Source organism: Hydractinia symbiolongicarpus, chromosome 7 (assembly GCF_029227915.1).
Source record: "Hydractinia symbiolongicarpus strain clone_291-10 chromosome 7, HSymV2.1, whole genome shotgun sequence".
Lineage (NCBI taxonomy): Eukaryota > Metazoa > Cnidaria > Hydrozoa > Anthoathecata > Hydractiniidae > Hydractinia > Hydractinia symbiolongicarpus.
The window spans coordinates 16,670,004-16,688,308 of NC_079881.1; the positions used below are offsets into that span (position 1 = coordinate 16,670,004).

Sequence of the window (18,305 nt, forward strand, 5' to 3'; positions counted from 1 at the left end):
GAGAGAAGGTGTGAATCGAGAATTCTGGGCTGGTGTATGTGATTTTTTTACTTTTTTTAATATGTTACGTATCGTGTGCTATAAGCCGGTGCGGGCCAGCCAAATTGCAAAATACAAACTAAAATATACTTAAACAGTCTATGCTTTATACTTAAAATAACGAAAGTATATAGACAATGAAGATTTTGCGCGTGTGTAAATTTATAATTCTAGAGCAATTATGCATATAATCCTAAAAAAGAAACAAGAAGCCCTGGGGGCTCTAAGAATTTCCGCTCGCTACCAAAATACTTGATGACAAACTGCTAATTCGTTGTGTTATCGTGCCAAACATTCGAAGAGGTTTGGTGCATGAAGCTCTGAAGATAAAGCACACAAGTGACATTATATCTTACAACAAACGCAAACAAAACGAAACGTCTTATAATAAACTCACATTTTCAAAGAAATTGCTAACAAAAAATACAGCCTATCATTCATGGTTGAAAGTCTTGCGATTGAGACGTTTATGGTCTTAAACGGCATTTAGTTGACAAAAAATCAAAAATTTGATGTGACCAACATTTTCAGCATACTTTTTTTATTAACTGTGCAAATTCTTGTCGAAAATAAAGTAGTTTCAATTTTTGCACCAATATTGGCCTGAAATGACATTTAAGGTGACAAAAAACCAAAATTTTGATGTCACTATCATGTTCAGCATACTTTTTTTGTTAACTGTGTCAAATTTTGTTGAAAATAAAGTAGTTTTAATTTTTGGACCAATTTTGGCCTAAAATGACATTTAGGTAACAAGAAATCAAAATTTTGATGTCACCATCATGTTCAGCATACTTTATTTGTTAACTGTGCCAAATTTTGTTGAAAATAAAGTAGTTTTAATTTTTGAACAAATTTTGGCCTAAAATAACATTTAGGTGACAAAAATCAAAATTACGATGTCACCATTATGTTCAGCATACTTTTTTTGTTAAGTGTGCCAAATTTTGTCCAATTTTGGCCTGAAACATCATTTAGATGATTTCCCAGTACTTAGGGAGATTGGGTACGAAGTTTTAATCTGTGACGTTCAATTGACTATTTGGGACAGGGTTAGTTAGTCAGTTATACCAATACTATCCTCCTCTCAGAGGAACGTGAAATCCCAGGGTCGATTTTTTCTCAAAAAATGCTCCGAAAGAAAAAAACGACGGTTTTAAAGAATTTCCTACGCCTTCGGGCGCGGAAATTCCAAAATCACTTTGTATTTTTTCTTTTTCTAATTCTTACAAGCCTCCCAGAAAAATAATATTTCACGCACATTAATTTTAATGTACGGAAGAATTTAGCTTTTCTCAAAATTTCATACATCTTGACATTTTTACTACAACAGAGGCCTAACTGTTCAGACGTTGCAAACAAGAAACATTTGGGCATCGTAAATACTTGATCATAACTTGAAAAATAAAACAAACTTTTCACTATGAGAAATCTTGTTACAACAAACAATGCTTGATAAGCCGTTTTACCATTTTAATCGTTGCGGGATTTTTAAATTTTCTACAATATCAAGTATTAATGGCGGAATGAAGCTTAAACAATTTTCTATGTTTGTTCCAGCTCTTCCTCATCAATCTTTATTTCAGTACGGTGCAATAGGAAATGTTGCAGCTAGTTACAAAAGCTGGACGAGCACATAAATGTTTTTTACATAAACTATATTTTACATGCTAAATAACGCCATAGAAATCTCTTATATTAATACGAAAAGTTATCTTTGTGAAAACACCGAACCAGACAAAGATTCGGTTTTCCAAAAGAGATGTTTTTTTGCTCCTAAAAATGCGCAAATTCGCATTGCACTTGTAAATGTAAGGCAATATAACTTGGAAACAAGTGGAGTAACTGACGTTATCTGTGTTAGTAACAAGGGACCACCTGGGACCAAAAAAGGACTAATCCATTCTTTTCGAAACTAACGAATTGATAACGTCAGCAAATTACTTTTATCAAAGTTTTACGGTATATACAACAGAGGCAACGGGTATCAAGTATTTAGCCAATGTTTGCTCACGTCATCTATACTTAAAGCCTCATATCTCAACTGTTTGTCAAAAGCCATGATTTTATACAGTTTCAAGCTTTTTAAACTCTACATATCACAGGCAACGGATAAACAAATTTCGGCATATTATATTTTTACATGCACTGCTGACGTCAGCAAAACACCTAAAGCAACCTATTCTTTCCACTGTTCTTCTGCCTAAGTTGATTTTACCGCAGGCCTTATCGACTAGTACACCAAATTGGCGTCAATATTGGTAAACAAGTAAAAATCATTGCATTGCACTTTTACGTTTCAGGCTGAATAATATGGAAACGAATAGAAATAACAACGACTCGAATTAATATTTTAGAAGTGAGTTTTACCAAGTCAACATATTCGTTTTGAAAAGACAAATTGCGATATCAAATTACTCTCGAACCTTCAATATCTCTGCAACCGTTCGTTCAAAATACATGCTCCTGTTCATTTCTTCATCAGTCTTCGCGACTTTTCTTCATTGGAATATAAAATTTTTCACACTTGACACTCAAGTACTTGTAAAGCCAATATAATGGACAAGCAGTGCTGCTAGTTTTAGCAATTTAGACAGTGTTGCCATCTCTCAACTGATCTGTTATTGACTTTAATGAAAATTTGGACAGAATTCTTTTCTTTTTTAAGTGTTTTAGTCTAATGCTGAGGAGTTCGTTTATACGAAAGAAGCTCGCGAAGCCGAAAATACATAAATTATGAGTCTTAGATGCATCAAATTTTCGGACATTTCATACTTAGCCACTAATGTTTTAATCATTTCCGCAGTAAATGGTTCCTTGCGATTTGTACTGTTTTTCGAAAGTAGCCTTTTAGCTGCTTTAAGTGCTGACTTTACAATTGCGCGCAAACATTACTGAACACTCAATGCCCCTATTGCAAGTCTTCAAGCTATACAATTCGAGGCATCGTGAAATTATGGACAAAAAATAAATAAATAAATTAAGTTTTTCGTCTGTAGCTAATACTACTATATTTCACGTTTTTCGTTTTCCACTCGTCAAGTCGCAGAACAAATCATTCCTCCTCGAGCCTTGTGCCTTGATATAAATTTCGCTTCTCAACTCCTGTGCGGCGCGATATCATAAAAAATCTCACTTCTTAAGCCCTGTGCAGTGAGATGACTTAAACATTTTACTGCTCAAGCCCTGTGCGGCGAGATATCGAAATTATTCTTTCATCAAGTGTGTGGGGCGAGGTGTCCAAACAATACACTTTTAAGTTTTACTCATGAAGCCTTGTGTGGCGTTGTACTGAAAGCAGTAAATTGATCGCTATAATTAAGTTTGTTCACGATATCCTATGGGAATCGAAGTACCATTGCTATTGCATAAAAATTAGCAAAACCGTTAAAAACAGATTTACAACCTGTGTTATTAATATAGAAATGGGTCCAGCAGTATAAACTGCAATGAAACAAAGAATTCCCCGTCGGAAGATAATAATGGCCAAAAAATAAGACGATGTCCACAAAGGGACCAATAATACGCCATCAGCTCTACACAATTTCGCATGTTTTAAAGTATCACCAACCATACTAATAGGTGGACAAAACCAATTAAATTCTCCTGACCAATCGCAAGAAAATGCGTTAAAGCTTTCTGAGCCGGAACAAAAATACTTTGAATTGAACCTATCCCACTTTTTGTTTAGGTCGTCAGCAAATCGATCTATTGTAAATTTTCCAACTCTTTTTGTACGAAAAGAAATGACTCTGTGTCTATGCCCCAATTATCTGTATCATTAATTTTGGAAAGAAAGTTGTTTGTAGAATTTTGTTCGAGAGGAATCCACAAGGCAAATAATTTTTTAGGTTACCGACTACGGAGATGTTATTTGTACTGCCTGACTCGAATTCCCAATTTCGACTGGCTACAAAATGTTTTATCTTCTGTCGCTACTTTGATTTTTGCTAGAAAAATACGCCGAAATATGACAACATAATGGCGGATAATTAGGATTTAACCCGTACATTAGGAACAAACGTAGTCTTTCTAAGTATCCACACTCTTAATCGTAACTTGGCTTTCTTAAGTTTTTTGTTAGCATTTGCTGCCCTCATTGCTCTGTTTATGGTGCGTTCCTCCTCAGAGTAGGCTAGATCATCGCATTCATTCGTTGGCAGATGCCAATCCTCCCTATCTGCTAATCATAAGTTTGACACGAGTCCGTATTAACTTCTTACCTGCTTTAAGGTTTTCTTTAGCGGCGTTAACTTCATGTTCAGTGATACTCTCCTGCGCTCTGTCTAATGTAGTAAGCAGCTTGGTGCAGAACTCCATCTATTTTTGGCTACCTCGCCCCTTGAAGTTAGCTGACTGCAAGCTGCGTTGTTCTTCTATGGTAGCTTCTACCTTCTTCTTGTGCTTTTCTAGGAACCTTTTGAGCGATTGTTTCTGCAACGGTAGCAGCAGCTTCCATACTGGATTCCTAATGCTTGACAATTGTTTCTTCGACCATCTTTTGGATATCACCGTCATGTTTTTGATGCCAAGGTCAACTGACGATTAAGGAAGAACCCTTGCAAGAATCGCTTTAAATACTAACTCACTGCGCATGTGCAGTCAGATCCGTAAAGCATTGCTGTACAGAATCAGAAAAGAAACTTAGTTTCCAGCAATCGTGTTCTAAGTTGCATTATATGCAAGGTCTACTGTTTGAGTTTGGAATGCATTAGGTTTAAATTGGTTTTTATTAAGTTTCTATATTTCTGTATTACTCTCGTGTAGTTTAATTAATGGTAATAGTGCGTTGGTAAAGATTTTAATTAACTGTATTTGACTACTTAATTTAATCACTACGCCTGGAAAGAATGTTTTGTTCAATAACGGCGAGCGTAAACAGTTATTTTGGTATTTAGGTGATTTGGTAATTACTCTCACGATATGTCAATTTCAAATTGTCGTAAAAACACTGGATAAAAGAGATGACTTTGAAGAAGGAACCAACGAAGATACCGATGGATTTGAGAACGACGATGATGACGAAAAGGAAAACAGTATTGATGACAGAAAGCAAGACGATGAAAATGACGAAAATACAGATGAAATGACAGGCCCTTTGCTTGTAGCTGATTGCTTTGCCTATAAAATTAGTTTTCCTACTGTTCTTTAGCTAATAGAACTTGAATAACACAGTTTACTGCAATATTACTCTGTGTTTTAGTGAGTACCATGCTTTTGTATCGCATGACATCTCAGGAGAAATAAGAGTAAGCTGTATAATTTGCCAAGTCAAATTTTTTAGCTACCTTAAGGGAATTACTTTTTGCGGGAATTAATTTTTGCAAATTTCGCGAGTTTTTTTCATTGCTGCGAAAGTTCTCTCTATTCTAATTTTTTCTTTTGATTTACCTAGAACCACATATAAAATATATGTGAGTTTTAACTTCAGCAGTCTTTGTTTTATAACTCTTGCATATTTTTCTTTGAATAAAAAAGTGGAAACGGTACAAATCGTAGTTAATTATAGAAATATGAAATTTTCTTTAAATTTTTCATACGCTTCAAACTTCAACTGACGCTTATTTATCTACCAGTCCAATTAGTAGTTAGTTAACTAAAAATAAATATGGTGTTTTTTCCTATATTACCCTTCTTTAAAAAAAAGCCCTTTACATATGTGTATATATTCTTCATACAAAACGTTAACAAAAAGTATCCCCTATGTATTTCATTTTTATCTCTTCAAGGACATATTTCTTGCCTTTTTTAAATTAATCATGCTATGGAGGAAACCCTAAATAAGTTTCTGCATGCTGTATATCCTAGTGAACTGAGCATTCTTTAAGGATATATCAAATTTCAGTTTCTCTCATACTAAAGCTTGCACGAAAACGAATGTCTCAAAGCTAATTTCGAATTTAAATCAATCAATAACTGCAAAGGAATTTCTCATAGTTCAATCCAACTAATAGTATAAAGCCAGCACAGGCATACCCCACCTTCCTAAACACTTTTAAAAAGAATTTCCCTATACTTACAACGTGAGTACAGAACAATAAAAGTAACCTAACAGAAAGATTTGTAAATTTTCCACAATTATACTTTTTTGATATTCTGGTTGTCAGTTAAATCATGAAAACAAAATAACCAAGCGGAAGCTGCAGAAACAGAGACAAATTCCATACCCAATGTTGCTATAAACATTTCCGGCTATACAATTTAATATTCAACGAATTTTAAATGACAAAATCTTAACGTCACGTTTCCAGGGAAGAGCGTATAGAAATAGCTGAAAAACATATCAGAGAATGTTGACACTTGTAATTTTAATTGCATCAACGTTGATCTTTCTTCAATAGTTTTTTCTTGTATGGCTTCTGAACTATAAGGAACGTTTCGGTCTGTTTATTTTAGATTCAACAAAACCAGTGATCTAAGTTAAAAGATGAACATCCCGTTTGATAGCAAAAGGTGAACTCAAGTGCAAATCTATTCCATTCGAAAAAGGACTGTATATTGGTATGTACAAATTGTTCTTTGGTTATTTTATTTTTTAACTCATTATTTATGTATTATTCACATCGTCAGCTATATGGGAATGCGTCTTGTGAACGTTTGTTTTGCTAATGAAAAAAAGGACTCGTTAAATTGGATTGTAAATCTAAAGAGCACAAATCAAAGTAGGTGGTTTGTCAAAAATAAAACTTATAAATCTTTCTTTTTATACCTTCAGGCACTCCATCATGGCAAATTTGAAAATTTGCGTTTGTCTTCAGGCGTTGTTAATTGTCCTTGTAATATGTCCATTCCCAACTCTCACAAAAACATTGGATGAACTGGATGGCTCAGAAGATATTGACAAAAATGATGATCAGGATGATGATAAAAAAACACCAAACGTCTCCCCTGAGATGAATCTTGATAATGGTAAAGAAACTAAAATGTTATGACGTATTTTTTGTAGTAACGTAATTTTTGTAGTAACGAGTTTTTGTAGTAACGTAATTTTTGTAGTAAGGCAATTTTTGTAGTAACGTAATTTTTGTAGTAACGTAATTTTTGTAGTAAGGCAATTTTTGTGGTAACGTAATTTTTGTAGTAACGTAATTTTTTTAGTAACGTAATTTTTGTAGTACGTACTTTTTGTAATAATGTATTCTTTATAGTAACGTATTTTTGTAGTGACGAATTTTTGTGGTAACGAATTTTTGTGGTAACGAATTTTTGTAGTAACGTAATTTTTGTAGTAACGTAATTTTCGTAGTAAAGAATTTTTTGTAGTACCGTATTTATGTAGTAACGTAATTTTTGTAGTAACGTAATTTTTGTAGTAACGTAGATTTTGTAGTAACGTAATTTTTGTAGTAAAGTAATTTTTGTAGTAACGTAATTTTTGTAGTAACGTAATTTTTGTAGTACGTACTTTTTTTAATAATGTATTCTTTATAGTGACGTATTTTTGTAGTGACGAATTTTTGTGGTAACGAATTTTTGTGGTAACGAATTTTTGTAGTAACGTAATTTTTGTAGTAACGTAATTTTCGTAGTAAAGAATTTTTTGTAGTACCGTATTTATGTAGTAACGTAATTTTTGTAGTAACGTAATTTTTGTAGTAACGTAGATTTTGTAGTAACGTAATTTTTGTAGTAAAGTAATTTTTGTAGTAACGTAGTTTTTGTAGTAACGTAATTTTTGTAGTAACGTAATTTTTGTAGTACGTACTTTTTGTAGTAACGAATTTTTTGTAGTAACTTAAATTTTGTAGCAACATATTTTTGTAGTACCGCATTTTTGTGGTGACACATTTTTCTGTAACGTTGACAACCATATTAATTTGTCGTGCTGACTTTTCTTTGTTTAATATTTCAGATGGAGACTTCTTTCAAGGTGACATCCGGTTGAGTACCGAACAGAAATCTTGGATGGAGGGTAATAATACCGACAGTGAAAAAAGAGATTCCATAAGAATTTCTCGTTGGAAGGACAATACTCTTTACTTTAAAGTTGGCGAAGGCTTCAGTAAGTAGGATGTACATTTCATGATAATGCAATACATATTTGATCGCTATCTTTGTTAAGGGCTCCCACGTAACGTGGCAGACATGAAAATGATTTTAATTTCATTACGTAGAAATGATCGAAGTAAAGGAAAATTTACTTTTTTAAATCAACGACGTCGGTAAACATTTGAGTTTTGACTTTGAATTTGTTGCTCCATCCGAAATTAAGTTGCTGAAAACAAACACGGGGGTATAAGTAGCGCATCCCAGAGCAACGTAATGACGTTAAAATGGAATTAAACACAAAATAAGTTTAAACGAAACACAATCAATATGGTCTGGAAAAACGCAACCTTTAAGGTTAATTTTTGATTTTTGAAATAGGTATTTGTGAAACAAATATTTTTTTGTTCTATACTTATAAATTATGGAAATGTTTAGATTAATTTTTAGCGAGTGTAATGTAAGCTTTGAATAGAAACACATTCTAGAGCCTGTCGTTACACAATACATCGAGGCTAAACTTCTTACTGTTGCTAAAGTTTACATATTATAGAAGAGGTGTAGCAGCTACCTGCACCTAACTGCATTTCGCATAGAAAGGATTAGTTAAAAAATTTTGCATATACAAACAAATGTAAAGAGGTGAAAAAATAAGCCATTTTCAAAATGGTCATCAAAATTGTCACCATCATATACATTAAATTAACCACCAGGCATCGCTAGCAACATTATGCTAGCATCATCATCACAAGACGCACGAGGGTTCACATTTAAAATGGCGTCGTTGAATTTGTACGGACAGAGAAAGGCTATTATTATGGACACGTAATACACAAATTACTTAATTGAGCGGAATATTCTTCACCGGTTCTGCCAAGAGAGGTGTACCAAAACTTTAATTTAGGTTAATATAACGACATAATAATTAAGAGGCAGATTGTAATAACCTTCCCAATTAGTTGTGATGACAAAACAAAATTTGGCCACAGCTGTACGCCCAACAGGTTTACCAATACGTCCCAATTAACAGGGTACATTACAACACCTTCTTTTCCCTAACATAAGTATACAAGGAAAGTACTGTTGTACTAGCTACTATATGCTTTCAGATTTTTATGCGCGTTTAAAGGAGAACTTAACAGAAAATTATTTGTTGATATTAATGGAACAAACGTCAACAATACTTTTAACAGGAAAAGTTTATAAACTCTATTTACGTTTGATTAAAATTTTGTAATATGACCAAATCACCTTCCCTTCTTTTGTTCCCCCATGTACCAAAAATACTAAAGCCTGTTTTTGAATATTTCTTTGTTCGTTCGCTAGGTGTGTATTCTAAATTAGAGCTCGATAACCCGATAAAACACAATACACAAACGTTTGTCTTGTTGTGAACACAAGCTGGCTTTAAATATTTAACAGCAAACTATGCGTACAAGAAAATACATTATATGTTTTTACTTGGTTAACTGATTTGGCTCCAGCTTCTTTGAATTGCTCCAGTGCCATTCAGTTTGGTTGCATGGCTTTATAATAAACTTATCTTGTCGCTGTTGATACTCATAATGAATATACATCCTGGGAATGACTTATAGCATTTAAAATAAGATGCTTTGCAGAGATAATAAATATAACAGCTGAGGCTTTATTCTAGTCTATGTCTTTCCCCTAAAAGCAATCTTTTTTTTTTGTTTTTAAATTTCTTTACTTCAATAATGTTTTTCGGTCCAGACCATAGATATAAAACGCGTTCCATAAAAAAAGGCAATTGTTCGAGGAAAAACAGAAGTTAGTTTACGATGAAAATATAACATTCTGGAACTAAGCTTTTTCGTGATTTTATGTTAAAAAGCAAAATATTTTTTTGTGGATTTTATTTTCGCAATCTCGGAGAAATCAAAATTTTGAGTTTTTCATTAAATGACTGTAATGGAAAGGGGTACTTTTGCTATAAAAATCTAAAAAAACAAGCAGAAAATCAAATTTTTCACAAGAATTTTATCTTCCAAACTCGTGTTATTTTCTTCGCGCGAAAATTTTTCCCCTACGGTTATAGAAACTAAAATATTTGTCTACTATATCTTCCTTCAAAGACGGTTGACATTCATTTTAAATTCATGCAAGTCTCTTATCATGTCTTTTCCTATTTTTTTACGTATCAGTAGAAAATTAACTTAGGTGCCCAATACAAAACAGCACAAATGATTGCTTGTCTCTTCGTAATCCCAGCTTCTTTCTAATATTTTGCGCACTATGGTTTCTAAAGAAAAAGAATTGACATTTTAGAGAAAGATGTAAAAGCCGAAATAAGACTTGCCATCAAGCACTGGAGGAAGAAATTAAAGGGTTGTCTCGCATTCGTGAATTTAAAGAATGACTCAGCTTTAATAAAAAAAATCAGCACAGAAAAGTTTGGTGGGGATCCCGTCCCTTACATCTTGTTCAAAATTTCAAATATTGGGTAAGCTTCTATGAGTATATTTATGTTTCATTGGCGCACTTTTATCACGTGTTCTTTTCTTTCTAAGTTCGTATCGTCTTACGACTCATTGCAAGTTCTTTTCAAACTTGACGTTAAAATGAAGTAAAGTTAATAATAAATAAAGCTATTTTCGTTTGAGGTACAAAGTAGAAAATAATGAACATTCTCTTTGCACAAATCTCTTTAATAATAGCTGTATTTTGTATGTGTGTCCGCGAGAGTGGCGTCCCGTAACGGAAACACGAAATTTTTAAAATGGGCACCAATACCAAATGCGGTATATCTTTGTCCACTTTGTTGCGACGGGTAAACTGACGGACGACCCCGTAGATTTTTCCACGCGCTAATGACTAGTCTCTTTAATAATAGCCGTATTCCGTCTGTCTGTGTGTCCGCAAAAGCGGCGTCTTGTAACGGAAACACGAAATTTTTAAAATGCGCACGAATATCAAATGCGATATATTTTTATCCACTTTGTTACGACGGGTAAATTTAAAGGATGAGCGAACGCAACGGGCGACCCCGTGGATTTTTCCACGGGTTAACGACTAGTCTCTTTAATAATAGCCGTCATCTGTCTGTCTGTGTGTTCGCGAAAGCCATGTCCCGTAACGGAAGCACGAAATTTTTAAAATGCGCACCAATAACAAATGCGATATATTTTTGTCCACTTTGTTGGGACTGGTAAATATAATGGACGGGCAAACCCGTGGATTTTTCCACGGACCACGACTAGTAGACAATAATGCACTGAGGGTGTCTAATGTTAGATTTTAAATGGTCTTGCACTATCAAATTTCCGATCCATCTGTAAATAACTTTTACAGGCTATTCTACATATCTTTAATTCTATTTATACTAGGCTGTCTGGGTATCAAATTAGTAGTTTTATAAGTGTAACGCTTATAAGCCTATTTAGGCTCAGGTTGGGGAATTCCTTTTGATCTGTGTTTTTTGTTGTGTTGCAAGTAAGTTCGAATTTCTGATACACAATAATGCTTATTACTGCACTATACTCTGAACTAGTCTTGTATAATTATTCGTCAGCTTGTCGCAGTTATTTTGAAAGTGAAGATCGGACCACTTCATATTAACCCATAAAAAACGTTAAAATTTTTTATTTCTTATTTTAACGCATAACGTCGACATACTCTAAGTATACTCTAAGCTTGATCGTGCTTTTAGTATAAGCTAGGGGGAGGAATGATTGACCTTAAATAACTTTCGGTTAAATAATGTTATGAAATTTAGCAGCCATATAGCATGGCACGAAATAGATTGATTAGTTGGGATAATATTTCGTGGTGTTAACAATTTTGCTATGAGTCGATTGGATAGGTTTGCACATAAATATCCTACTTGCTAAATGGTTTTCTGTGGTATTACCCTTTATACAATACTTGCAAAACAGATTTTTTTAAGGGATCACTTTTCGCGGGTTTGTTGCAATGGCAATTCCTAATTATGCTTCTTTAAAACGTCTTGGATTGAGCCTGAAATGAACGTTTTGCTACCATTTTATAAATTAAATGAAAATAAGGGGGCTTTTAACGTTGTCTTCTTGTAGCAGAAATAATATATATCCATGCTCTTCGTTTATATTTTCTTTGAAATCAAAATGAATATGGGTTGGTACAGATGTTTATTAAAATACAGCATATATTTTTCCACGTGTTATTTCGTTTTTTCGCAGAAAAAGAAACTTCCTTAGGGTTGAAGTTGTATTCACCAAACCGAACAATTTTGACGAATGTCTGTAGCTGTAACCTATAGTTATAACATAAAGTTATAACAATTGAATAAACAATTGGATTGGCTTACCAAAACACGTAAAATTATTAACAAGAAATCTTACCCTTGGCAAATGCACCTCAAATTTGTAACACATCAAACTTTCTTCGTAGAATGTATGCAAATCCGAATGTTGTTATCTTTATACACAGAACAGGGGATTAACCGATGTTTGCTAAAGAGTTACTTTATATTTAATATTCCCAAAAAACAACATTTCGGAACTGCCACAATTTGGACGAGATAAAAAAATGACTTCTTGCTTTTTTTTAGCTGTTAAATTAAAGTTATAAAACATGGTCTGTGCAACTCTAGAAAAAAACGTTTCTCTCGATAAAACGCTAATTTTAGCTATTTTAACGTTACGCATAATTTCTGTTCCAGACATATTTTAGCCAATCAAATCCTGCGACACGGCTGCTTCTGAGTTTTTTTAATTTTTCAATAGGGAAAAAGCACTTTTAAAAAAATTGTCTTGATCTCTGAAAAAATTCTACGCGATAAGTACTGAACGCAGCCTTCTCCAATATACTTTGATTTTTCCATCAAAAATTCTTCACGTAACAAGTTCTAACATATTATTGCTTTATCACGTATTCAGGTGTTGGTCATCTCTTGGAAGAACTGACAATGCATTGCCCGGTGATGAGTTGATTCCTGGACAACAATTACTTGGTGTCAATGAGAACTGTGGTAGCGGTTCTGTTATTCACGAGATTGGTCATGCAGTAGGACTACCTCACGAACATAGTAGAACTAACCGAAATAGGTTCATACAAGTATTTGGAAAAAACATAAGGAGGGACTCAAAAAGGGATTTTAGTAAGTGTCTTATACTATTGATCAGCTCCCAAAAAATAACCTTATTTTGTTTAAAATATGGTAGTCAGATAGTAATCTGACTACCGTATTATAAACAAGTGTGTTATCAAGTGTTAACAATGCATAAAATATCAACGCCCCGTAAATGAACGACATGAGAAAATCTGCCAGACTTCCTGCCAATTGCTCGCAACTTTTCATGCGACCTATGTTAAAACCAGACAGTATGTTAAATAACTTTATTTGATTTTCAGAAATTTAACCAGAAGGTAAAAATTCGCTCTTTAAGCAGATAGTGCTATTTTAAGCAGATAGTGGTATTTGGAACAAATTTTTAGCTTTCGTTGACGTCATAAAAAAGTGCTGCCATAAGCAAAAAATTATTGCTCCAATTTTGTTCCTTTTTACTATAAGCTTGCTAAATTTTATTCAATTTAGACAGGTCTATAAAAAGTAATTAGTGGAGAGGGGGCGGAACCCACACTCCTTGGCATACTATGTTTGAAAACTTGCAGACCGAGTTGTGTTAAGGTCTAGTTTTTCTATGTCTTTGTATTTGTATCTATGTATTTGTCTAGAACGTGTTGAATCCGAGGATGTGGACATCGTTGATTACGCCTATGACTTTTGGTCAATTATGCATTATGGGCCAATGGTTTCTTCAAAAAACGGCCTTCCAACAATTAAAGTGAAAGAGAAATATAGCCATCTAAAACCTAAACTGGGACAACGGAAGTCATTGTCTTACCTCGACATCGCTAAAGTAAGATCCATGTACAACTGCAACCAAATTCCAAGCGCAGAGAGCAATAATGTTTGTGTTAGCAAGGCTACCAAAGGTCGTGATTACAGAGGCAAGTTAGATTACACAGAAGAAGGAGTGATGTGCCAACCGTGGAACAAGAAGTATCCACATTCTCATGACTACGATTTGTCTGACAAAGACGATGGGCTTGGGGAGCATAACTATTGTCGCAACCCAGGTGGTGAAAGAGAGCGACCATGGTGTTTCACAACTCTAATGCATACCAAAAAGCAATACTGTGATCTGGAAATGTGTGTCGAGTAGTATCAAAGTTGGAAGAGCAAAAGCTAATAATATGCGCAAATGATCGTGGAACACTTAGCATTTTCTTCTTTATTTAAGAAATAATTATTTGTGAATTCGTCAAAAACAATGCTTGAAAATAGACAAAATTCAGCGTTAAAAGTCTATTTTATTTTCCGTGGCTGTTTTTTAGTAACGTTTTTACCAAGAGCAAAGTCTCTCATATCACCTTAATGCCATGAACAATTGGGTCAGGAAAATGTAAAAACCAAAATAAAAACTTGACCATTACTTGAATAACTACTAAAGTTCTTGATAGTCATTTTCAAGCAAACTCATTGAACTTCAGCGACGGTAGCAAATTGAATATGTCTCGCACGTGAAAAAAAATACTTTACATCTCAAGTTGCATCTTCAATAACTGTTTTATTGTGTATTTCTTCTTAAATAATTTTTTATTCTTTTAAGCATCATTGAAAAACGTTTTTACAAAGTGTGACCGATCTTAACGAAAACCAACTTTTTTTGGACGGTCCTCGAAAGGGCTGAGTAACGGCAGCAAAAGAGAGGCACAACAAAGAAGAGCTCACAACAAAATCCTAACGAATTCCATATTATAATAAATCTTGTCTGAGAATGTGTACACTCAAAATACTCCTCTTGAGCTTAAGTTAATTTTGTTTAAGCATCTTGACTTATGGGTGAGAAGTCCGTGCTTTTCAGAATATATTCCGCACCCTGAAAAACTCTTCATAAGCTTTTCCAAATAGAAGCCAACATTGCACACTTATAGTACGTTACAAAAGGAACAAAACGGCAGTATATTTTCTGTTTGTTACGTCATCAAAAGTATAAATTTAATTGCATTAGTAGTACTATGATTATAAGCTTAGACGGTTTTTACAGACAAGGCGGGGGCGCAGGTTCTTACTTTGAAATATCGCATACTCTTATCATAGTAGACGTGATTGCAGCCATCTCACTTATATTTTTATACGACTTTCGAACGAAAAGCCCTTGAAGAACGGTCCCTTAAACGGATTATACTCTCCACTGCTACTAAGAACCTTGTGTTAAAAAAGTGTCAGTTAGTGATAAAGGAGAGTCTGTTGATCCGTTAGGGCAAGCCAATTTTCAATAGAAATATGTCGCCTGTGCCATTATTTCTACTTTAAGACAATTGACTTCCCCTTTAGGATAAGTCTACGAACGTACAATACGATATTATTGTCTAGTAAACAAACCAAACTTTGAATCGGGCAGATTTTTGCTCGCAACAACGCACAGATCATGCGAGTTCCGTGCAAGCTATTTAATTTCACCCCTGTTCTCAGATGGTTAGGAAACAAAAAATAATAAAGTGCGAAGGCGCAGGCGCAGGCTAAATGATTGTTTAAAATGAGCGGGCTAGAAGCTGCAAGGTAGGAAAGTTGTTTTGCATTTTAGCATTCATTCAAGCCGTACATTCCAAAAATTAAGTATATTCTTAGCATTTAAGCTTAAATATTCCAGCAATTTCGGTCAAACTTGTCACGTTGATTGCTACAAAATTGCTAAACGTTTCAGACTTAGCTGTAGCTAGGTAGCTATGCCGAACTTGTATCGGAACATTTTCTTAATACCCTTCTCTTAGCATCTGGAGAATCCATTCCATATTGTAAATGTATCCAAGTGCCTTTTTCAAGACTATCTAGAATATGGTAGTGTTTGGGATATTTAAACTTCACAACTAAAATTGCATGTGTTGGGGCAAGTTGGATTTGAACTCTTTATTTTTGGTAGAGAATGCTTAAAAGAAGAAGCTAATTAAAGAATTTATCATCTTTCCTGACACGTTTTGTTTTCGGCACTGGAACTCGATTGACTTATAATTTGCAAATTTCTGACTAAAATCTTCATAGAATTTTGCTGCGAAACAAGACCTATGAACCTGCAAATATGCTGTTGAGCAGAAAAACCGAGAATCTCTCGAAACTCGCATTGAACTTTATAAAAGAATTTTTTTTAAATATTATATAAATTTTTAAAAATTTTTTATATCTATCTCTAAAAAAGTGTTGACTCCGTCTTTCTAAAAACTTAGGCCTACTCATACTGTAAAGACGTTTAATTTTTAAAAGTAGGGTTTGACAAGCAGTAGCTTATAGCACACAACGAGAGTTCACCAGACCCAAAGCCACGTGACTCTTTTGTTGTATATATAAACATATTGTTATATGACTTGTGTACTTCAAAATGGTCGTCGCACTATCGAAACGTCGCAATCAGTAACTCTTTAAAATAATAAGCGAATTCCAATAATTTATTACAAAAAAAGGGGAGACTTTGTTTAGGATTTATTGCAACCTGCCGCCTTAAGTAAATTTTGTCAAGGTACCTTTTCGGGGGAAAAAATTCGGGAAACTGACTAAATTTTTCCTGACTAATAATTTTCCTTGAAAAACCGTAACCCGACAAAAAATCTTCCAGAAACTTTACCATTATCCTTTACTGAAATGTATCAATTATGTCCTGCTTAAAGGAGAACTAACGATTGATAACAAGTTGTGCTTAAAATGTTGATTATAATTTAAAAACTAACTGTGTGTATATTTTTTTGAATTTGGGAGCTTTCGTTCTCGAGATATTTACAGTCAAAGTAGTCCTACGGTCACCGCCATGACAGTGTCGATTAAGACTGTCTGTGCGATAAAATACCAACTTGTGTGACGCAAGTCCGCGGGTATGTAAACAAACGCATTCTGAATGAACAAAGCGAGGGAGTGCTAAATTCCTGTGATTGTCTAAGAGTAATTTTCGAAAAGAAAACTGCAAATGATAATGCGCAATAGAGTTTACTGGAAGTGATTTTGTGATTTCAAAAAAAAAAATAATAATCTTAAAGTTTTATTTTGTTTACCTACTTTTGCATGTTGTTAAATTGGTAAAAATATTTATTCTACGATGATGTTGTTCTACTGGAATTTTTCTTGTCTATTTTATTGCTCAAACCTTGCGATAAATTGTAATCTCTCTTGAAAGACCAAGAAGTGAGTGCAACTGCACAACTCCTGCTGAGCTATGTACGCCGTTAGGCGTCACAAATCAACAAAATATGAACGAACCAAGTTGGCTCTGGTTCGATAATGGCGGCAACCGGTAATGTAATTATTACTTTTTGGGAAAGAAATTTACACATAATTAAATGCAAAATTTTAAAATTTTTATGCTATGTTGTTTTCTTGATATGTAAGAATGTTTTTATTACATACATGTAGTTTTTTCCTTAGTTCTTCTTTAAGTCAAATCAACTAGTTTTAATATAAACAAATAAAATTGGATGATTACAGAAGAGGAAATGATAACAAAGAAAGAATTACCAAGAATTTTTTTTTATATATACTTGTTTTAAGGAAAAAAAAACAATTTAACCCTATCCGGGGTTAAATTGTTCTTCTGGACGGGTTTTATCGAACATAGCATGACAACACAATCATGCTTGTTTAAATTGACTTAAACTTGAAACACCTTTAGTACATCTTGAGAGTAACAAAATGTAGCAATGGATTTTTTGCTTATGTCAGCACTTATTATGTGGCTTTTTGTCAACATAAACAAATAAAATTGGATGATTACAGAAGAGGAAATGATAACAAAGAAAGAATTACCAAGAATTTTTTTTTATATATACTTGTTTTAAGAAAAAAAAAACAATTTAACCCTATCCGGGGTTAAATTGTTCTTCTGGACGGGTTTTATCGAACATAGCATGACAACACAATCATGCTTGTTTAAATTGACTTAAACTTGAAACACCTTTAGTACATCTTGAGAGTAACAAAATGTAGCAATGGATTTTTTGCTTATGTCAGCACTTATTATGTGGCTTTTTGTCGGCTAACTACTATCTGTTTCATATTAAATTCCTTTATTCATCCTTTTTTCACGTCCAAAAAAAGGTTATTTATCAAATTTTACATAATTCATATGAAAAAATGTTAAAAATTGCCAAAATTTCCGATTTTCCAGATTTTCGGTTGAAACATGAAAAAATGGGGGAAAAAATTAATTTCGGGTCCGAAATTTAAAGATTGCTCTCACTTAATGAAATGAAATTGCCCTTCGCAATGGTGTTAGGAAAGAATTGAAATAACAGTA

General features: G+C 33.7%; 1 protein-coding gene across 1 annotated transcript; it reads left to right on the forward strand.

Moving 5' to 3' along the window:
• The first annotated feature begins 12,953 nt into the window (after nt 1–12,953).
• LOC130649349 (inactive tyrosine-protein kinase transmembrane receptor ROR1-like) lies at nt 12,954–14,822 on the forward strand. Its single transcript, XM_057455612.1, has one exon. It carries the CDS (start codon nt 13,665–13,667, stop codon nt 14,187–14,189), a length of 525 nt encoding a protein of 174 aa, XP_057311595.1. The 5' UTR covers nt 12,954–13,664; the 3' UTR covers nt 14,190–14,822.
• Nucleotides 14,823–18,305: the final 3,483 nt, after the last annotated feature.

Bases quoted from the DNA above. Each gene is read 5' to 3' on its own strand.
- LOC130649349 (XM_057455612.1), top strand. From the start codon at position 13,665: ATGTCTTTGTATTTGTATCTATGTATTTGTCTAGAACGTGTTGAATCC.